We start from the raw sequence: 22,890 nt of genomic DNA on the forward strand, positions 1-22,890 counted from the left end.
AAAATTATGTTGAATATATGGTGAACAAGGGTTGATTTCTTTTCTTTTCTTTCTTTCTTTTTTTTTTTAACTTACCAGGAGGCTTCATCTCAAGTTTGATTTCTGCAAAAGAAAAAAAATGACATTTTTGTATTTAGAATCATCTGGGCAGGCTTCTTTGTTTCAAAGATTGCAGTGTGACTTTCATGTGGTGTTTTCTGACCTTTAGTTGTTAGGTACAGTTCAGCTGTGCTTCTGGCTTCACCTCTTGGTTCCAGTCGAGCAATTACCGAATAGACACCTAAGGAGAAGAATCATCAAACTTTGTTTTCTGGTGTTTGTAAATTACCCTTCTTTATTTAAATACAGGATTTAATTTGAATTTATTTATGTATATTTATATATAATTCTCTTTCCTTAAAAAGTACTCTATATAAAATTACAGAGTGTAAGTGTAAATTTGGGTACAAGTATATAAAACGGACAAGATTTAAATGATATATTCACAAGGACCCTGTGAACTGAATTACCTTCATCATCTGGGGTCACATTGTGGATGGTCATATAATGGCAGCGACCATCATTCCTGAAGTTGTATTTCTGGCTCTCAGTCAGTTCTGTTGGTCCTTTATACCATGTTACAATGGCATCATCAAAGGACACTTCACATTCGAAGGTGGCAGACTGATGCTCACTCACCACAATGTTCTGTATGCGTTTCGTAAACTGAATTGGTTCAGCTGCACAAAGAGGAGTCAAAGTTAGATTGTACAGGGAGGAAGTTTTTGTAGTCTCCTTTCTCCTCAGACAGTTAAACTCTCCATCTTTGTCTCCAATTGGAATATAACAAAGGCCGAAAATGTAAAACAAAAAAGAAAGAGCTCTTGTCTGCATCAGTAACAAAAAATTATCCCAATACTTAAGTGTATTCCTTCAAGACCAGTGTAGGAAAGTATAAAGAAATCCCTGAGAGTCCTTAAAATATTTGCACAAAGGCAACAGTCAAAGGTGCTTATAACCCAAAAGTCAAATTAAACTTTAAAATGTTAGTGAAATTTGGGTTCAAAATAAAGGGAACATAAACTTAACTTTACTCTGTAATTTATTCTCCTTTGAAATTCTATCTTCTGTAAAAATAATCTTGCTATTCAGGACCTAGAATTGTTTATCTACTATGTTATAACTTTCCTTGTGAAATAATGTAAACTCAGTAGGAAGTCTGGACTTTAAAATTTCACAAGATTCATTTATCAGATTCTGAAACCTGCTTGTAAGCACCTGTGGACATACACAAAGGAGTCAATCCATGGGAATTGCAGGCATGGTTAGTAGGAGAATGGGCTGGAGTAGGCGGTCCTTCTGCAAAATTTTATTTGGAAGTCTGGAATTCAATGTATAACAGTATCAAGAACATCTTCGACATCATAAGTACTCTGGTGAGCTTTTCTTTTCTTTTTTTTTTTGAGGGATCATATAAGAATGCAATTATTTAAAAAATGATAAGTGGTTTCAACTGGATCCTTTAAATTGAAAATAAGAAAATTTTTTGAGCTTTAAATACAACCAGGCATTAATACCCATTTAAAGCAAGTCAGATAAATTGAAAAGTCATATAGTTGTATTTCAACAACTATGAGTGGGCATCAACTGGAAGTAGATGCTATCATTATAGCCAAAATGTTGCTCAATAGAACCCCAGGGTGTCTTCGGATAGTGCATACAGTCAAAGGATTGGGAAATGAATACTGCTGCTCCTAAATCCTCAGATTTCACTTTATTTCAGAGATTTAGAAGATTGGAATATAATCCTCACATGAAATAATTATTTTTGAAAAATAGCTGCTAGTCACACACCCCATATGTTGTTAATTTTATCTAATAGGTAGATTCAAATTAATTTCTATAAACAAAACATCAACTCATAGCCAAGATCTTTTAGATACAGCTATGAAATCTGGTCATGTCTGTGATTTCTTTCTTAGAATAAGAATCACAGATGTGAGAATTATGGAAACTGGTAAAATTATAAAGACTTGTTGAATTTTGCAGAATTATTTAGAATTTAAATAACTGTTAGAAAGTCATGTCTTAGTTTAGACTAGTATCCGCCTTTGATCCAAAACTACGCAAAGGAATTGGCATTTGTGTGACTATTTCCCTTTTGGTTTCATGTGAATTTTGAGATGTGAGTGAATGCTGCGAGTACGTGTTGGGAAATGAGAACACAAGCACTTTGGAATATGCGCAATGGCAGGGTGACAGCAAGCATCAGGGGTCCCATACGGATGCCAATGACCTGTGCTGAAAGAGTCCAGCCATAGTCTTTCACCCACCTTCAATTCTGAGCTCTGCTGAAGTTTCAAGGTCTTCATATTTGCAGGTGTACTTGCCCTGGTCTTCTGCTCGCACGTCAGCAATGGTCAGTTTATGCACTTTGTGTTCCACTTCTGTCTTATGTCTACCTTGGGGTTTAAGGATTCTGCCATTTCTGAACCATTCAGATTTTACGTTTGGCACAGAAAACTGGCATGTCATGGTGCACGTCTGGCCTTCTTTCAAAGTAACATCCTGAAGATGCCGCTCCCAAGCAGGCTCTGTTGGAGTGATACAAAAAACATTTTGTTCAATACCACATGCAGATGTGCTCGATAGTGAATTAATCTCACAAGTTTTTTTTTTTAATACGATGATTTTTACTTACCAATTACAGTTAGTTTAGCACTAGCGATGTGTGGACCACACACCAGTCTATAATTGCCCTGATCTTTAAGTTGACAGTTTTTGACTCTGAGTGTATGTCGATCACCATCAATACTTATTTCAAATTTATCACTGGGTTCCAGTTTTTCAGTCCCTTTGTACCATGAAAGCTTGATCTCTGGATAATTAATCTTAATGTCAATTTCAAACACAGCATCATCATCTTTCAAAACTGTCTGATTCTCAATATCCTTGATCAGAGTGACAGGCTAGGAGAATAAAGAATTGACACATGTTAGTCACTCCTTTCCTTATAATCCTGAATAATAACCTGTTCACTGTGTTATCATCATAACTCATTTTACCTCTGTCTGTGACAGCCTTTGCTGAATAAATGATACAAGTTCCTCAAATTCCTTTTCATCCTCTGACTTCTCTATTTCCTCAATTTCCTGAGGAGGAAAAAGTTTAAGTATTACATATGGAAAAAATGTGAATTCGAGGATACATGATTCTACTCAGCTTCCACTCTTGATGCTGTTTAGGTTATACTAAGTGATCTTATACAGTTGTAGGGCTCTGGAAATTCAAAGGGGATATATTAGATGTTTCAAACATAATTTTTTAAATCTGTATTTTTTAATGTTTATTTTTGAGACAGAGAGAGACAGAGCATGAGTGGGGGAGGGGCAGAGAGAGACACACACACACACAGAATCCCAAGCAGGCTCCAGGCTCTGAGCTGTCAGCACAGAGCCCCATGCGGGGCTCAAACTCGTCAACCCCGAGATCATGACCTGAGCCGAAGTCGGAAGCTCAAACGACTGAGCCACCCAGGCGCCCCCCAAATATAAATTTTTAAGATGATGCTATATACAAAAGAGCATACCAATCTATGGGTCTCTTCTTCTTGACTTTGCTTTAGTATTTCAAATGCTTGAAGAAGACCCCGGAAGTCAGTGATTCCATACATCCGGGCATATTTTTCATATTCTTTAGATCAACATTTTTGAGAAGTTCCATGATATCGATTTCCTCTTCTTCTCCAGGTCCTTTCTTTAAGATTGGAGTCCTAAATGAAATCAGAAATACACATAAATCACCTGTCTTCTACTTATTTTGAATTGACTATCATTTAAAGATTATAAATGTCAGTAAGGTTCTTTTCCCCTTCACAAAGACATAGTGCTATGTCCTTTATTCAAGAAATATCAGTCTTTCAGGGGCACCTGGGTGGCTCAGTCGGTTAAACATCTGACTTTGGCTCTAGAAAACAATTCAGAACATGAGAAATAATACGTAGAAATAAAAATGTCATATCTAGATGCATACACACTTCTCTGTAGACCATTTCCTTTGTTCAAAATTTTAATAAAACTTCACTTCATTCTCAGAACTTTCTCATGATCATTCAGAAATTGATCTTAATGAGCCACTAACTTATGCCCAAATACTGGATGTTTGCTTATATGTTTTTGTGAGAATGTCTGTGTGCTTATGTTCTTACATGATCTGAATCTTGGAGGGAATGGTCCATACCTCTTGAGAGATCTCTTTTGTGAATGGAAATTTACTGTGCATGTTTGTTTTTTTTTTTAATTGAACTTACTTTTTCAGCATTGCTCTAAGATCTCCTTCAATCTTCTCTTGTTTCTTCCTTTCATCCACCTGTAGGTTAACATTACTTTCAATTTCACCATGTTTATTAAATGCGACACATCTATACAATCCAGAATCCGTTTTTGTGGTGTCTCTAATCTCCAACTTTGCTTCATCGCCTTTCTGGTGGATAAAAATGCGACCCCCTTGGTTCAGTTGTCTCCATTTCCCTTTTGTCCATTTAACATTTGGAATTGGATCACCTCCAACTTTTGCAATGAATGTTGCAGTGGTTTCTAAGGAAGAATGAAAGCAAATGAATAAAGACCTTAATTTTCCCAAATCAGTTCTTGCAGATTTAAATTGGTGGCAAAATGTACAGGGTAGACAACGATGCACTTTTCACGAAGTACTTACTTTCTACAACTCTGATACTCTGAGGTTCTGACACGAAGAAGAGTTTCCCGTCTACTGCTGCTTTCTTAGCCACAGGGACTGCGGCTGGTTTGTCTGAAAGGCATATTTACATGTTTTGTTATTACAATTACATTAAAATTGGAATAGATGATTCCATTGTAAAATAAGCTTTAGGAATTTGGCCATGTCAAAGATATCATTCACTCTAGGACTCTAATGAGAGTATAAGAGTGGGTTATGGGAGATACAGCAATTTTATAAGCATTTATAACTAGTATAACTAGCTATAGCTCTCACATACAGGTTGAATGACAATTATAATATCAGTATCAAATTTTATATTTCTATGCTTGGCTTTATTATATAGATTTCCTCCAGGACTATGACATCAGACTACTTCATGTTACATTATTATAGCATAATTTTTGGAACTTAATTATACATTCTCGGATACAGTAAAAAAGGTACAAGAAAGAGGATGGTGAACTGGGGTAATTTCAGACAATTTGTGTTGAAATCATTTTCATTGAATTCTCTAATACTTCAGTCATAATAAGGGGGCTATAACTGCAAGTGAGCAAGAACTGATGTTTCTAAAAATTGGATTCCATTCTTATTTAAGTTGTGATAAGAAAATAAATGTGACCAGTCATTGACTTGGTCTGAATAATACTTCGGAGGTATCTGTACCTTTAATGGTCACTTTTGATTTTGAAGTGTCGCTTCCAGCCACATTTGAAGCTTTACACACATAATCTCCTGAATCTGCTTTAGTCACGTCCTTAAGTTCCAGTACTGCGGTGCCATTAGCAAAGCTGAAGCTGCATCTGTCTGAAGGCTTTATTTCCCTTCCAGCCTTCAGCCACTGGATCCTGATCGGCTCTGATCCACGAACATGGCAACTGAGCTGCACAAATTCTCCCTCACTTGCTGTTACTGGAGTAAGGTGCTGATCAAACACAGGCGCTTTCTTAGGTTCTGGAATTGAAAAGATATTTTATTTTATTTTATTTTATTTTATTTTATTTTATTTTATTTTATTTTATTTTATTTTATTTTATTTTATTATTTTTTTTTTTTTTTTTTTTCAACGTTTATTTATTTTGGGACAGAGAGAGACAGAGCATGAACGGGGAGGGGCAGAGAGAGAGGGAGACACAGAATCGGAAACAGGCTCCAGGCTCCGAGCCGTCAGCCCAGAGCCCGACGCGGGGCTCGAACTCACGGACCGCGAGATCGTGACCTGGCTGAAGTCGGACGCTTAACCGACTGCGCCACCCAGGCGCCCCGAAAAGATATTTTAAAAAAATGTTATTTATATTTTTGAGAGGGAGGGGAGGGGCAGAGAGAGGGAGAAAGAGAATCCCAAGCAGGCTCCACCCTTTTAGTGCAGAGCCTGATGCAGGGCTCGAACTCACAAACCATGAGATCATGACCAGAGCCAAAATCAAGAGTAAGATGCTTATACAACTAGCCACCCAGGCATCCCAGGGACTATTTTTAAACATAAAAGGAACATAAAAGCCAAAAAAATTGAATTTCAGAAAAGAGATAAGTTTTGTTTCTAACAGGCAATACTGGTTGTGGTAGTAGAACTGAACCAAGAACTGAATCAAGGTTGATTACTCTCTGAAGGCAATAGCTACATTTGTTAGATTTTTTTTAAAGACAAAGGTTTAAAAATAAGCAAAGAGTAGATGCCGTGCTGCTCATAAATCATGTAAGCATCTGTGTCCTGATTAAGCACTGCAAACATTGCAACTGGCAGTTCCTATAAACTTCTGTGCCATATAGCACACAATTGATTCTCTCCAACCTGCATATATCTGCATTTTTGCCAAACCCTAAAGACTAAGGGCCTACTGGGGAATTCTCCTCATCTAGAGGAGCAGTTCTTGCTGTCCTCTGGGAAGGAAAGCCAACATTTTAGTAATCCATGAGCCCATATTGTAATACGTGATTATCTGTGACTTTCATCTTTAGTTGTTAAATGCAGCCATAGTAGCATTTAAAATCCAGTCTTTGCCCAAAGGAAACAGCAGCTGAAGCTCAGTCAACTGAAAACCAATGAAGAATACACAAGTAACGTGATAGGAAGGCCATGTCCAACTCAGTGTTATATAATGATTTTATTCAGTGATTCTGAGAAATATTAAAATAAGGCAATATTCATGATTGTAATGATTAAAACTTCTGACATCTACGTAAAAAATTTTTTATTTCTACAAGGAAATAGCCTCTGAATTCTATAGAAAGTACTTATCTACTTAATAACCACCAGGGATGCAAATCATAAATATAAGACACTGCTAAGGATACATTTTTTTTTGTTTTATTAAACATATTTTAAAACTAAATGCACTTAAGTTCTGTTCAATGAGTATATTTTAAGTTAAGACAACTCAATATTACCCTATTAGTGATATTAACCTATTACTTGTGCACGTACCCTGAAATGGCATGCTATGTCATCAGAGCTGGTAATCAAACTCCAGCTACTCTAGGAAGTTGGCTTGTAAAGTGATTTTGATGATTCTACATCAGACTCATCTGGATGAAGCCATTATGGTCAGAGGATCAGATAAAAAGACCTCCTTAAATGATACACTCTATTCTTTGCCTCAAGCTATGACTGTATATTTAAGTACATCTTCCATAATGATATGCAGCATCTTTTAAGTCATCTTTTTTTTTTCCTTTTCAAGCAAATTTTACTCTTTTGTCTGGGATTAATATTCATTTACAGGCTAAAAGCTTTGGGCAATATATGTCAAACAATAATCCTTTAGCAATGGAAAAGAGAATGTTTTAGAGTGTGATATAACTAGAAATGAGCAAAGCTAATGCAATTTTCAATGATGAAAATTTAAGAAGTTTTTGAAACAAATATGCTTCATAAAAATCCATATACCACTTGCACATGAATTTCCAAGTAGACTTGGAATTAATTCTAGCTGCTGGAGAGAATTGTGGGATATGATATACAAGCTAAGATTTTAGTCCCTTGAGTATAGGACACCTACTTTGCTGGCCATGTAAATTACAAGTAGTAATATATTTTAAGTAATATATGTGGAATTATGGTGTGCCAATTACATAATGTATATTTATAGTTGGCCTTTGAACAACATGGGTTTGAATGGCGTGAGTCTCCTTACCAGCAGATTTTTTTCTCTTCTCTAGCTTACTGTACTGTAAGAATATAACATATAATACATAACATAAAATTATGTTAATCAACTGTTGATGTTATCGGTAAGGCTTCCAGTCAACAGTCCCCTATTAGTAAAGTTTTGGAGAAGTCGAAAGTTATACAGGGATTTGTCAGGGCGTAACCTCCATTTGTTAAGGGTCAACTGTACATATATCTGTTATAACTTACTTGGTCAACAGATGTAAAGAAGAAATGCATATGTCAGAAGAAATGCACAGGAATATCTAATGGGCAATAAAGAAGAACACAAGAGGCTTGGGGGTGCAAGGATAACTAACCTTTGATGACAATTGAAGATGTACACAGAGCAGAGCCTGCATCATTCGACACTTTGCATGTGTACAAACCAGCATCACCCATGCCCGCCTTCTTGACATGCAGCAGGAGTATGTTGTTCTTGAATGTGATTTCACAGTTAGAAGTTGGATGTATCTCTATATTATTCTTGTACCATGCAACCATTATAGGCTGGGAGCCAGCAACACGGCCCTCAAGCTTGAAAGAATTCCCTTCTGTTTCTTCAACTGTCTCTGAGAGTTTTTTAGTGAAACTTGGTGGAATGAGCCGCTCTGTAAGAAATTGCAATGATATATGAAATGGAAGCCAGGAGCAGGTTATCGATATGAGGCTTTTCAGGAAAAAGGAGTCATATTTTACGTTAAAAGTTAATGCTGACCAACTAAATACACCAAATCAGTGTATGTTCCTAAAATTTCAGCCCCCTCCACAAACTTATTCTAAACTGTTCTCTCATTTATGGGATAGATGATGAAAATAACTTACAACTGTCTCCAGAACCACATAATTGTAAAAAATAAAAAGAGGAGGGTGGTCTTAGGGTTATGTAGGATGTATACAGTTTTAGAAAAATATGAATTTAGAAATATCACTTGTTCTCTAGAGAAACATTTCTTCTTAAACATTTTTATGTCATCTGTTTAAAACAGTCCTAAATTTCACTGCCCTAATAGAAACTGCACTGTTAGGAAAGAACAGAAAATGATTATGTTTTTGTTGGACCACATGAGAAATAAACGATACCTTTTATATTAAGTTGAGCCGTGCAGGAGTCCTTTCCCACTTCATTCACAGCATAGCAGGTATACTGCCCGGAGTCTCCCTTGTCCACTTTCAGGATTGTCAGGTGGGCGCTGTTTTCCAGGTAACTAATCTGGTAGTTTCCACCACTGCGTATCTCTCTGTTATCTTTGGCCCAGGTGACTTTTATTGGTTGTGTCCCAGTCACGTGGCACTCAAAGTCCGCACTTTCACCGACCACAGCATCCACAGGGGCGACGGGAATGTCAAAGAAGGGTGGGTTCTTCCCCTCTAAAAGCAGAGCAGAAAGGCAAGGTTTTATAGCCACTCCACTTGACAGAAACTGTGATGTTTTCTCCTTAATTTTGATCACAGAAATTTTATTTATAGAAATAGAAAGAAGTCAAAGAATCCACAAACCTGTGAGAATGAGTCTGGCACTGGAAGAAGCTGACCCAATAGGATTTGTAGCTGTGCAAGAATACTGGCCTGCAAGGCTCCGATCTGTTTTAAAAATATTCAGAGTGGCTACATTATCTAAAAATGTGTTTGTACATTTGGGCCATCTTTCAACGGCTTGCCATCTTTATACCAAGACACTGAGATAGGTTCTGATCCGTGTATGGTACATTCAAAAACAACTGGAAGTCCAACTGTTTCTTGGACATCTCGCAATTGCCGAGAAAATGATGGTGGAAGTTTTTGCTCTGTAGGAACAGAATTAAAATAATGAACACTTCTGGATGTTTTTAATTTGCCAAATACTCTTTTCACAATTATTGTTATATATAATAGTATGTCTACAAAAATATCAAGAGGTATTAACAGCTCTTGAATCAACTTGGACGCAAAGAACAACATATAAACCTTCGGAGCAGAATTTTCACTCTGTGGTCACCCTAATGCATACTAGGCACAAAAATATGTAAGCCTGAGGGGAAATTGATTGGCTTAAGGTACATCTCCAGGCACACAGCAGATTCTCCTATTGTTAGGACTGCTTTGTTGCCTATTGAATGGGATACTCATGAGGGGAAATTTTAAAAATATGGCCACTCATTTTTCTTAAAGATTTAATTATAGAGACAATTGATTCCATGATCCTTCCAACCAAACACTTAGGCCTCTTCTCACTCCCACCAATAGACAAAGGTAAGCCACTAACTGTAGATATAATTTCTCAAGCGGAACATTTTGCATTGGGCAGAAGGAAGTCCTTCACCAGGTATTTTAAATCTTATTCAAAAGCAACACAAATTCATTCACTTCTAAAATATTGCAATCACCTTGAACAGTAAGGAAAGTTGATGAAGAAACTTCTCCCACACTGTTTTCAGCTCTGCAGATATTCTCCACTGTCACTACTGTCAACCTGGTTGAAAACCAGTGTAGCAACGTTGTTCCTAAAATGCATTTTGTAGGTGGTAGTAGGTCTTAATTTTGTATCTCCTTTGTACCAAGACACCCCAATTTCAGGGGTCCCCAACTTGGCATTGTAAAGAGGCAGAATCTCCAACGGTCACCTTAACAGGCTCCAACTGCTTGACAAAATATGGTGGTTCTGCAGGCAGGAGAGATAAAGTCATCAAGAGACATGCCAGATGATTATTTATATATGAAGATATGAATGTGGGATAACAAACCTAGTATCAGTATTTGTGCGGAACAGGAATCTTTTCCAGAAGCATTTTCGATGTAGCAATTGTATTGTCCTGCGTCCTCTACCATGCTACTTGGGATTTCCAGGATTGCAGACTTTTCGGTTGTGGTTATATGACACCTCTGAGAAGGAGTTATGTTTATGCCATTTTTCTTCCATGTAACGGAAATAGGAGGAGTTCCAGTATACGTGCCCTCTAGTATCAGGGGTTTTCCTTTCTCTATGCTGTAATCATTGAGCCTCTTCACAAATTTGGCTGGGGCTATAGAAAACAGATCGACGATATGAAATCAACCCATATACATTCAGATATAGACCTAACTGTTACTTTGTATATGCTAATTGTAAAAATGCAAAATAGCAGCCCAACAAACCTTTTACATAGAGATGAGTTGTACAAGAAGTTCTGCCAGCTTCATTACTAACTATGCAGGTGTATTCTCCACTTTGTGTTGTATCTACATCAAACAGCTCCAGTTCGGCAACTGAATCCTCCAGAGACACATTACATCTGTCCCCTGGTACTAGTTCAGTGCTACCCTTGAACCAGCTGACACTGAAAGGAGGTGTTCCTTTTACGATGCTTGTGAAAGTTACGTTGGCTCCAGTTAAAACATCCATGGCCTCAGGTTTCTGAACAAAAGATGGTGGTTCTACACAAACACACACAAACACATACCAAAAACAATTTAATATTTTTCCACTTTGATGATAAAAATACTTACTAAATTTAACAAACTATGAAATACAGCTCTATTTGGCTGTATTTTTAAAATTTATTTATTTTGAGAGAGAAAGCATGAGTGAGCAGGAGAGGGGCAGAGAGAGAAGGGGGGAAAAAGAGAATCCCCAGCAGGCTTCACGCTGTCAGTGCAGAGCCCAACGTGGGGCTAGAACTCACAAACTGCAAAATCATGATGTGAGCTGAGATCAAGGGTTAGACACTTAACCAACTGAGCCACCCAGGTGCCCCTGTTTTGCTGTCTTTTTAACTGACCTCTCACAGTCAAAGGAGCACTGCATTCGTCAGAACCAGCCACATTAGTAGCTACACATGTGTAGTTGCCAGCATCTGATTCTTCCAGCATGTTCACAGTTAAAGCACAAGTGTTATCTGTCAGGGTGGACTGGTATTTCCTTCCACTGCTGATCTCATTTCCTTCATGGAACCAGGACACAGAGATCGGAGGTGATCCATAGACTTTGCACTCCATTACAACTGAGGAACCAGACAGACCATTCGTCTCTTTCAATTTTCTCGTGAATGCAGGAGGAACAATTCGGTCTGAATGTGGTAAAAATCAAACGAACAAGGGACATCAGTTAGAACATGTTTTGAAAAGAGAATTATTGTATTTTTGATGGAATATCCCTAGATCCACTTGGCTTTTTTGCGAAGGTATCAAAGAGTTCCCTATGGGTTCACACAGTCAAAAGCCTCACGAATCAATGTGAGATGTACTGATTGATGTGTTAAGGATCTTGGTCTCTCATCACTGTGAACTGTTGTGTGGTGAATTATTCCATCATAAGTGATAGTTAAAGACAAACTTTGTCCTTCTCCAGGGATTCAGTTTAACTCTAATCACTCTGAATTGTGGAAATTTCTCCATGTGGTTTTCTTCTAACTCTATGGGTACGTTACTTCTGATTTTGCTGATGGAGAAGATGTAAGACTCACGGTCTTAGCAAAAGACTAACCAACCAACCTGAAACTTGAACTGAGGCTGTACAGCTGTCTTTGCCAACGGGGTTTTGCACCTCGAAACTGTATACGCCACTGTCACTAGGTGCCACATTAATGATCTTAAGGCCAGATACTTTGTTGAAGAAGCTTATTTTGTATTTGCTGTCACTTGTCAGTTGTTTTCCATCCTTAAACCACTTAGTACTGAGTTCAGGCGTGCCAGTGACTGTGCACTCCAAGGTACAGGTATCTCCTGTGGTAACTCTTATGGATTCCGGCTTTTCCACAATTGCTGCAGGTTCTGGAATGAGATACAGATTACACTCAGATTTTAAAATCAAGCTGAAAAACTACAGAAAACATGGATACCAGTAAGGATGTGTTTTGTATTCATGACAATGTTCTATTTGTACTAACCGAGAACAGAGAGTGTGGCAAAGCACTCTTGCATTCCAGCATCGTTTTTGATCTGACAGGTACTTCCCAGCATTGGCTGTTTCTGCTCTTGCAAACTGTAGGGTTGCAACGTTTTCTGAATAAGAAACCCATATGTTGTCACTTTCTCTAACAATTTCCCCTTTATCTTTGAACCACACCACTGAAATTGGCTCAGCGCCTTCGATAGTAGTCTGCAGCTGAACTTCTTCACCAACGATGGTAGAAACATCACTGAGCTTCTTCACGAATCTTGGTGGTGCTGAAAGCAAAGAGGCATGTCATTTAAAATGCATAGGTCTAACTTTTCCAAAGGAGACATTCAGATGGCCAACAGACACATGCAAAGATTCTCAACATCGCTCATCATCAGGGCAGTACAAATCAAAACCACACTGAGATACCACCTCACACCAGTCAGAGTGACTAAATTAACAACTCAGACAACAACAGATGTTGGCGAGGATGTGGAGAAAGGGGAACCCTCCTGCACTGTTGGTGGCAATGCAAACCAGGGCAACTGCTCTGGAAAACAGTGTGGAGGTACCTCAAAAAATTAAAAATGGAACTACCCTACAACCCAGCAATAGCACTACTAGGAATTTACCCAATGGATACAGACAGCTGATTCATAGGGGCACATGTACCCCAATGTTTATAGCAGCACTTTCAACAATAGCCACATTATGGAAAGAGCCTAAATGTCCATCAACTGACAAATAAAGAAGATGTGGTTATATATACAATGGAATACTACTTGGCAATGAGAAAGAATGAAATCCTACCATTTGCAGCAATGTGGATGGAACTGGAGGGTATTATGCTAAGTGAAATAAGTCAGTCAGAGAAAGACAGATATCATATGTTTTCACTCATATGTGGAATTTGACAAACTTAACAGAAGACGATGGGGGAAGGGAAGGGTAAAATAGTTTCAAAAACAGAGGGAGGCAAATCATAAAGACTCTTAAATACAGAGAACACACTGAGGGTTGAAGAGGGGTACAGTAGGAGGGGAAGATGGGTGATGGATATTGAGAAGGGCATTTCTTGGGATGAGCACTGAGTGTTGTAAGTGATGAATCATGGGAATCTACACCTGAAACCAAGAGCACACGGTACACTGTATGTTAACATGACAATAAATTATATTTAGGAAAAAAAGGATGATGTTCATACAAAATGTTCCAGAGGTGCCTGACTGACTCAGTCAGTGGAGCTTATGACTCTTGATCTCGGGGTTGTGAGTTCGAGCCCCATATTGAGTATAGAGATTACTTAAAAATAAAACCTTTTGGAAAAAAAAAAGAACGTATGGGTCTAGCAGTACTTAAGTCATGCAATGCTAGGAATTACACTAGTGATAATATGTTGTTTCCATTTCTTAAATAAGAGGTATTTTTGGTGAGTGAGAGCAGGGATATGCTAGAATTTACATTAAGCTGAAAGAGTCAAACATCTTGTCCTCTCCAGGATTCTAAGTTCAATGAAATCCACAGGAAAAATGGTCTAAAATGGTAGTTGGTAGGATTTGGAAATGGGATGCACACTAAACATAAAAAAGGATTTGGAAAAATAAAAAAGGAAAAGTGGAAGACAGAGCTAGCGATAAAAGGACAGGGCATCACTAAGAAGCCAAAGAGTATTACAATTAGAGGGAAAAAAATGGGAAGGGAAAGAGCAGACAGAAAAAAATGAAGCCACTCTAACCTTTCAGAGTGATAGAACCAACACAAGAGTCACTGCCCACATCGTTGGTGGCTCTGCACTGGTATTCCCCCATGTCTGCAGTGTCGACGTTCAGGATGTGAATACTTGTTAGGAAGTTCTCAGTCATTATCTTGTACTTCTTGCCGCTCCTCAGTTCTCTCTTATCCTTATGCCAAGAAACTTGGAATGGGGGCGTACCCTGCAGCTCACATTCAAGATGAACATCAGCTCCTTTCAGTGTCTCAATAGGATGAGGTTTTTTGCGGAAAATGGGTGGTTCTACAATTGAAAGGTAATTAGGTTAGAGAAAAAGGAATATTTGGATGTGTTCTGTAAGTATCTAGTTTCAAGTAGGAATCTGTTTCCCGTTCTATTATCAAGACAGACAATACCACTTTTAATTTTCAATTGCACCCTTTAAACATATAAGATGAAAGAATGAAATCTGGCCATTTGTAGCAACGTGGATGGAACTGGAGAGTATTATGCTAAGTGGAATAAGTCAGGCAGAGAAAGACAGATACCATATGTTTTCACTCATATGTGGATCCTGAGAAACTTAACAGAAGACCATGCGGAAGGTGAAGCGGGGGGGGGGGGGGGGGGGGGGGGGTGGGGGGGGGGGGGGGGGGGGGGGGGGGGGGGGGGGGGGGGGGGGGGGGGGTGGGGGGGGTGGGGGGGGGGGGGGGGGGTGGTGGGGGGGGAAAGTTACAGAGAGGGAGGTAGGCAAACCATAAGAGATGCTTAAATACTGAGAACAAACTGAGGGTTGACGGAGGGTGTGGGGGGAGAGGGGAAGGTGGGTGATGGGCATTGAGGAGGGCATCTGTTGGGATGAGCACTGGGTGTTGTATGGAAACCAATTTGACAATAAATTATATTTAATAATAAAAAAATAAAATAATAATTTAAGATACTGCTAGAATCAAACAGGAACTGAGAGGACTGCTGGAAAGGAGTCCAGTGTGAAAACTGCGAAGGAAGAGTAAGGTCTGACCTTTCACTTTTAAGGAAGTGCTGCTGCTTGCACTGCCCGCTGCATTGCGGGCTTCACACGTGTAGTCTCCACTGTCTTCAACACTGAGGTTGTGCATTTCCAACACTGCCACCCGAGTCAATGAATGACATTCTGAATTTACTGCTCTCTTGAATTTCAGTCTCGTCTTTGTACCATAACACCTTGATTTCTGGAGACCCTCCTATTTTACATTCATATCTTGTGGATTCATCCCGTTTCACAATTCTTGATGGTTCTAGCTTCTTAATGAACCTGGGTGGTTCTATGGAATGAAGAGAGAAACACAAGGTAAGGGATGGAAAAGACATGTGTAACCTCAAGATGAAGAGAAAAAAGGAAACTCTTTGTCAGATAGAGAGGTCTTTAACTCTGGAAAACAAATTATTTGAGGCCATTCAGGGAAGAATAGCTAATATTAGTAGTTAACAATGATTAAATCTAAGCAGAAATTTCTAAAACTAACATGCATTTATTTCAGTAAGCACCTACATTAAATATTATTGCAAAAGGAAGGAGGAAAATACATCGATCCATATTGTGTGGTCCTCCTCCCAACCAAAGATATATCTTTTCAAACAACATTTATTTTGAGTGGGATAGGGGCAGAAGAGAGAGGGACAGAGAATCCCCAGCAGGCTCTGCACTGTCAGCACAGAGCCCAATGCGGGGCTCAATTTCATGGACCCGTGAGATCATTCTGAGCTGAAATCAAGAGTCAGATGCTAAACTGACGGAGCCACCCAGGTGCCCCCAAATCGTATCTTTACTGCAAGATCAGAGGAGAGGGTGCATCTGTTGCTGGAGGCCCTATGAGGTTCACCGGGAATAAATAAGAGAGTTTGACCACTCTCCTGTATGTAAGTCAGCAGAGGCCTAACTCCTATGGTTGCAAAGATATCAATATGTACCATGAGGAATCAAAACAACAAAATTGGGTGAGTTTTCTTAATATTTATGCCAATTTCTCTTTACACCTTAGATAGATATTTCTTCAACCCTCACAATTTCCCATATGAGTAGGGAGAGCAAGCTTTCTTCATTAACTGAAGGAAAAAATTCAAGCTCAGGGATAAAATGATTAGGAATATGCCATAGAGCAAATGGGCTGGTAAATGCAATGCTATTTTAATTTCAAGATATCTATAAAGTATCACCACAAAAACCCTTAAAAATTTCTCTAATGGGTTAAATCAGCAGCTCATTAACTATTTAATTTCTGACAATAGCAGCCATGCACTTGCTACAGACAGAAATTGTTGCCTTCTACAATGTTGAACATTGATGTTCTCCCCAGCCCTCTGATTTCCACTATTATTTAAGTGGGTATAGTGGAGGAAAAGAGGTTGACACAAGCTCACTCTTCTGGAAGGGCTTGATTGTTTGGGATCCGCTACCCTCTAGAGAAACTAAATCCATTAGTTTACAAACTACTGTGGAAGATAAGTCTTTGAGATAACTTCCTTTCTTTCCCCCACCCAAACTGATTTCTTTCAAAAATTGGATCTTCTTGCAATTCTGCCAAACACTTTTGTTCACTATTTCCTCGTCTCTATTTTAGCCTTTGAAAATGGATTTTTCAGTCCATGTTTTACTGGTTTTATAATTTTTTAATAAAAAATTTTAAAGCTTGACCCCACTTGATAGGCTCTGGATCCATCTGGTCTCTTCTAATTACTAGACCATGGTCCTAAACATAACTTTCAAGCACACCCTTCCTCCTATATTTCAAGATATTGAAAATGTAAGAGATGTTGCTACTTTTTTGGGACAAGTACCTTGTACACCCAGATGAGCAGAACAAAGTCTTTTCCAGCGACGTTGCTTGCGTAGCAGGTATACTGCCCAGCATCACCTTTGCTTACTTTGAGACTGTCAGAGTGGCAGTATTTTCGACCAAAGTCATCTTGTAGTTGCCTCCAGGGCGAATCTCTCGGTTATCTTTGGCCCAAGTGATTTTGATGGGTGCAGTTCCAGTTACATGACATTTAAAAGAACCACTTTCTCCAAGAGCAAGATCTACTGATACAGGCTTTAGATCAAAGAAAGGAGGCACTTCATGCTCTGAAAAGGATGAAGACCAACATGGTGACCTCACTTTTCATGCTCCCAGACACAGCAGGAACTAAGTGGCACTAGCCCAGTGGCCAACAGCAGCGAAGCTGCTTGGTAAGAAAGAGAGTAAGGTGATTACTACTCACCTGCAAGGAGCTTGGCACTGGATGAAGCAGTTCCAAGAGGATTAGAAGCTGAGCAATTGTACTGACCAACGTGGCTCTGGTCAGTTTGCAAAATCTGAAGAGTTGCTACGTTATGAACAAAGATGTTTGCAAATTAGAATCATCTTCAAAAGCACCCCGTCCTTGTACCAAGACACTTGAAGAGGTTCTGAGCCATTGATGCGACATTCAAACGCAACTGGGAAGCCAACGTCTCATGAACATCCTTCAGTTTTCTTGCAAAGGAAGGTGGAAGTTTGCGCTCTGTAAAGAAGTTACAGATAATCCTTATTCACAAGAGAGAAAACAACCACAACATATTTCAACCCATTAAAATTTTGATGTTTTTAAGAAAATGGGTCTGTCAGCACACAGTAAGACTCGTTAAACAAAAGCATCATCACCTTTGATAACAAGCACAGCTGAAGAAGCGATGGCCCCCACACTGTTTTCTGCCTTGCACGTATACTCTCCTACGTCACTGTGATCCACTTTGTTGATTACTAAAGAGGCAACGTTATTTTTAAATTGCATTTTATACGCAGGAGCTGATCGTAGCTTTGTGTGTTCTTTATACCAAGAAATTCTAATTTCTGGGGTTCCATCCACTTTACATTGTAAAGTTACGGGTTCTCCGATGGCTGCTTCCACATGTTCCAGAGGTTCAATGAAATAAGGTGGTTCTAGGGTACAAAGGATGATAATCAATCAGTCACGCTAACATAAAGAGGATGCTTTAAAAGAAAGAAGATAGCAATGAAAGAGAGATAACTTGTTAACACCTAAGACAGACACCAGAGCTTCACAGATATCTTGACCAGCCTCATTTTCTATCAGGCAACTGTATTGTGCGTAATCCTCTACAGTGCTGTCAACAATTTCCAGGATGGTAGATTTTTGTCGTGGTAAACTGCAATTCTGAGACTGTGAAAGAGGGAACTCATTCTTCATCCAGCTCACTGAGATGGGAGGTGTACCAGTGTATGTGGCCTCGAGAACTATGGGCTTCCTGTCTCCACGCTGAAATCAGCCAATCTTTTCACAAAGGTGGCTGGTTCTATATGGAGAAAACATGAGGGTAAAATTGGCATCTTTAAATGAAGACTTGGAAGAAAATTGAAAAGATACGCAAGTGGGAGCAAAGAGCCGACCTTTCACAAAAAGATGTGCGGTACAGGAGGCACTGCCAGCATCATTAGTAACAAGGCAAGAAGTCTCCGCTCTGCAATGGCTCCACCCCACAACTCCAGTTCTGTCACAAAATCTTCCAGAGAGATGGTGCATGACTCCCCTGACACCAGTTCCCTGCTGCCTTTGAACCATTTGACCTTGAACGGAGGGGTGCCTCTAATGACACAGCTGAATATGAGGCTTATTCCAGGTAGAACTTCCACAGAGTCAGGGATTTGTTCAAAAGACGGTGGTTTGGATACCCCAAGGGAGGAGGAGAGCAAGAAAGAAAGAAATCCAGGTGAGATGTGCTTCTGCTACTTGAAAAAAGGGAACTAAGACTAAGCATGAAGAGAAGATAAAGAAATTGCAATGCAAGGCAGGCACTAAGTCCCTCAGAATAAAGACGTTAGAGAAGCTGCAGCCCGATCCTTGCACACTGACCTTGCACGGTCAGGACGGCAGAGCATTCGTCAGAACCCGCCACGTTGGCGGCCACACACGTGTATGTGCCTGTGTCGGTGGGCTCCAATAAGCTCAGATTCAAAGTACAGACATTTTCTGAAAGCTGGACTGGCATTTAGGCCCACTAACGATCTCATTGCCATCTTGAAACCAGCCAACTGAAATCGGGGCTGAACCGGAGACTCGACATTCCAAAACCGCGGAGGCTCCCAGGATGGCATTCGTGTCTTTCAGCTTGCGGATGAAGGAAGGAGGCACAACGCGATCTAGGGTGAAGAGTAGTTTTCCTTTGATAAGAGAACTTTCTTTTTTTGTTTTTCTAGGAAAAATTATATACTCATGAGAACCTCCTACCACTCACCAGAAACGTGGACAGACACAGAACAGCTACTTTTACCAACGCTGTTTTTCACTTCAAAGCTATATAACCCCTTGTCGCTCATCTCTGCACAAGGGATTTTAACTGAAGCCACTTTGTTGATGAATGTAATGTGATGTTTGCTGTCTGCAGATAATTCTCTCCCATCTTTGAACCACTTGACTGAAAGTTCGGGGGTTCCAGTCACTACACACTCTAAAGCAAAAGGATTTCCAGTAGTGACAGTCATGGGTTCCGGCTTCTCTAGGATTCTGGCTGGTTCTAAAAGAAGAAGTATAATGCATTGAAAATAAAGTCACCTTCCAAACTAAGAGTGTGATCAATATATTATGGGGTAAGAGTACTATTTGCAGATGATGATCATGGGCCAATTTGATTTTTTCTCAGGTTTTACTTTGTTACTAACCTAGTACAGTCAAGACTGCTGAACATTCTCTCATTCCAGCTTCATTTTTGATTTGGCACACATATTTTCCAGAATTAGATGCTTCCGGGCTCCCAAGTTGGAGGGTTGCAACATTATCAATGAATGAAATCCTAGTGTTTTCACTCTCTCTGATGACTTCACCTTTATCTTTCAGCCAGACAACAGAAATTGGCTGGAAGCCTTCCACTACAGCCCGTAACTCAACAGGATCCCCAATAAGGGTTGAGGTGTCGCTTAGCTTTTTCACAAACCGTGGGGGTTCTAATGAAAAATTTGTGGTTAGAGAAAATAAAGAGACTCACAGCCACATAAATTATTAGTTGAGCAAGAAAAGATGAAAGGAAGAGGCATATGTTTTTTGCCCATGTATACAAACCTTTGAACTTGACAGTGCAAACACATGTGTCGCTTCCCACCTCATTAGTAGCTTTGCAGTGATATTCTCCTACATCGGAGGCTTCAAGATTAAGGATATGAAGACTTGTATCAAAATTTTTTGAAGTGACTTTAAATTTCTTGCTGCTTCGAACTTGCTTTCGATCTTTAACCCACACCACTTCAAATGGGGGGTTCCCGAAATTTCACATTGCAAGATAACATCAGAACCTTTAAGAGCTCCTACTGGAGAAGGCTTCTGAGTGAAAACAGGTGCTACCAGAAGAAAAAAAAAAGAAGTTAAATGATGAGAATATTTGCTAGCTAAAAAGCAAAAAAAATATTTTAGAATCCAGAATCATTAAGAGGGATTGGTGTGACCATATGACATTTACGCTAACAAACACCAGAAATAATAATTCGTAAAAACTAGTTTAAGAATTACAAGCAAATCCTCTTAATGAGCCTTTTTAGTTTGGAGCTCGTAACATTGTTGAGAAAGAATCAAATCAGAGGAAAAGAAAGATGCTTAGTGTCTAACCTTTAACAGTCAGGGCTGTGCTGCAGCTGGCATCTCCAACACCATTATGGGCCTCACAGATATAGTCCCCACTGTCCTCAGTGCTGGCTTCATTGATGGTAAGCAATGCCACAGAATTAATGAATGACATGTTGTATTTCCAACTTTCATGAAGTTCACTGTCGTTTCGGAACCACAAAACTTTGATTTCTGGGGAACCACTTATTTTACATTCCAGTTGGATGGGTTCTCCCTGCTTTGCAATTTTTGAAGCTTCTAGTTCTTAACAAACTTGGGAGGTTCTAGTAAATCAAAGGAAAAAATAGCTTATGTTTGTAGTTGAAGATCCCACAAACACATATTTAAACTGGTCACTGGTTTACGAAGAATATACTTCCTGATAATTTTATGGTAACATGTTATCTTTTCTATAAAATAAGCTTGTAATAGAGGGTTTAATTGTTAAGTTTATTTTTGTAGTTTGATATTAAACTGAAACATATAAGTTATGTATTATAGAGGTATTTGATCAAAATTTAGTAATGATAAATCAGAATGCATATGACAGAAAGTACAAAAAATGAGAATGGACAGTTGAAACAATATTTAACAAATTTCAATTAAACACTATTTGATAGGATCACACTTAGAGATAACACTGATTTAAAGAACAATATAAAGACAAAACAGGGGCGCCTGGGTGGCTCAGTTGGTTAAGTGTCCAACTTCAGCTCAGTCACGATTTCACAGCTCGTGAGTTCGACCCGCATCAGCTCTGTGCTGACAGCTCAGAGCCTGGAGCCTGCTTCCGATTCTGTGCCCCCCTCTCTCTCTGCCCCTCCCATGCTTGCTCTCTGTCTCTCTCTCTCTCAAAAATAATAAACATTAAAAAAAAAAAAGACAAAACAGAACATTGATTAATGTTTTCTTCAACACTAATATACCTTCTAACATGACCCGGTTAGTTTACCCCCCAAATTTAAAAGCTAAAGAAACTTCTTAGAAGACAATTACGCAAATGTGGGAAGGACAAATTCTGGTAGACACCATATAATGATACCTTTTACACTGAGTTGAGCCGAGCACATGTCTTTGCCAACATCATTGGTTGCTTGGCAAGTATATTGCCCGGGTCTCCTTTGCCTACTTTAAGAATTCTTAAATGGGGATGTTTCCCACACATGTGATAGTATAATTTCCTCCAGGACGTATCTCCTTGTTGTCTTTTGACCAAGTGATTCGCATTGGTTGAGCACCAGTAACATGACACTCAAAGTCAGCACTTTCCCCAGCAATGACATCTATAGATACAGGCTTGATGTCAAAGAATGGAGATTTCTTAGGTTCTGGAAAATGAAAAGAAAAGGCAATGGACATTTTGTTTTGTTTTACTTTTTTCATTGGCCATTTCTCCTCGACATGAATAAGAAGTCATGTTTTGCAAAGAGAAAGATTAATGTGGGAACAAACCTCTTGCTGTCAGTCTAGCACTAGAAGATGCTTCCAAGTGGGTTAGATGATGAGCAGGAGTACTGGCCAGGAGTGGCTCAGTCATTTTGCAAAATTTTTAAAGTTGCCACGTTATCTACAAATTACATCTGTAGATTTTCATCATGTAGTAAAAGACCCCATCTCTATACCAGCACACTTGGATGGGGCGGAGCCATTTAATCGACAAGTGAGTGTAACTGGAAGCCCAACAGTTTGTTCGATGTCTTTCAGTTGTCTTGCAAAGGAAGGTGGGAGTTGGCGCTCTGTAGGAAGACAAGCAATACTGGAGTCATTAGTAGATGAAGTGAAAATTCTCCACAAAGATAGAAGAATTAAGATTTCAAATTTTCTTAATTTCTAAAATAATATCGTCACCTTGAATTCTGAAGA

The 22,890-nt window shown here is 39.2% G+C and overlaps 1 protein-coding gene across 1 annotated transcript in view; it reads right to left on the reverse strand.

Moving 5' to 3' along the window:
- TTN (titin) overlaps window positions 1–22,890 on the reverse strand; it is a 277,183-nt gene that overhangs the window by 169,620 nt on the left and 84,673 nt on the right. Inside the window, 56 exon segments of the mRNA XM_032594445.1 lie at window positions 76–102; window positions 203–280; window positions 510–719; window positions 2,313–2,573; window positions 2,681–2,948; window positions 3,045–3,131; window positions 3,569–3,678; window positions 3,681–3,751; window positions 4,289–4,574; window positions 4,696–4,788; window positions 5,386–5,673; window positions 8,188–8,478; window positions 8,951–9,238; window positions 9,368–9,493; window positions 9,496–9,654; window positions 10,234–10,292; window positions 10,294–10,431; window positions 10,433–10,508; window positions 10,591–10,869; window positions 10,982–11,260; window positions 11,605–11,892; window positions 12,317–12,595; window positions 12,712–12,770; window positions 12,772–12,991; window positions 14,440–14,718; window positions 15,437–15,548; window positions 15,550–15,719; window positions 17,233–17,259; window positions 17,262–17,327; window positions 17,330–17,518; window positions 17,656–17,778; window positions 17,781–17,801; window positions 17,804–17,884; window positions 17,887–17,937; window positions 18,078–18,356; window positions 18,456–18,680; window positions 18,683–18,730; window positions 18,825–18,886; window positions 18,888–18,911; window positions 18,913–19,099; window positions 19,288–19,407; window positions 19,410–19,574; window positions 19,670–19,948; window positions 20,094–20,375; window positions 20,491–20,685; window positions 20,688–20,765; window positions 21,031–21,291; window positions 21,294–21,311; window positions 22,070–22,141; window positions 22,144–22,179; window positions 22,182–22,355; window positions 22,480–22,511; window positions 22,513–22,636; window positions 22,639–22,668; window positions 22,671–22,763; window positions 22,876–22,890. Of these exon segments, the coding sequence (XP_032450336.1) occupies window positions 76–102; window positions 203–280; window positions 510–719; window positions 2,313–2,573; window positions 2,681–2,948; window positions 3,045–3,131; window positions 3,569–3,678; window positions 3,681–3,751; window positions 4,289–4,574; window positions 4,696–4,788; window positions 5,386–5,673; window positions 8,188–8,478; window positions 8,951–9,238; window positions 9,368–9,493; window positions 9,496–9,654; window positions 10,234–10,292; window positions 10,294–10,431; window positions 10,433–10,508; window positions 10,591–10,869; window positions 10,982–11,260; window positions 11,605–11,892; window positions 12,317–12,595; window positions 12,712–12,770; window positions 12,772–12,991; window positions 14,440–14,718; window positions 15,437–15,548; window positions 15,550–15,719; window positions 17,233–17,259; window positions 17,262–17,327; window positions 17,330–17,518; window positions 17,656–17,778; window positions 17,781–17,801; window positions 17,804–17,884; window positions 17,887–17,937; window positions 18,078–18,356; window positions 18,456–18,680; window positions 18,683–18,730; window positions 18,825–18,886; window positions 18,888–18,911; window positions 18,913–19,099; window positions 19,288–19,407; window positions 19,410–19,574; window positions 19,670–19,948; window positions 20,094–20,375; window positions 20,491–20,685; window positions 20,688–20,765; window positions 21,031–21,291; window positions 21,294–21,311; window positions 22,070–22,141; window positions 22,144–22,179; window positions 22,182–22,355; window positions 22,480–22,511; window positions 22,513–22,636; window positions 22,639–22,668; window positions 22,671–22,763; window positions 22,876–22,890 (8,238 nt within the window).

The sequence above is a fragment of the Lynx canadensis genome, chromosome C1 (assembly GCF_007474595.2).
Source record: "Lynx canadensis isolate LIC74 chromosome C1, mLynCan4.pri.v2, whole genome shotgun sequence".
Taxonomy (NCBI): Eukaryota; Metazoa; Chordata; class Mammalia; order Carnivora; family Felidae; genus Lynx; species Lynx canadensis.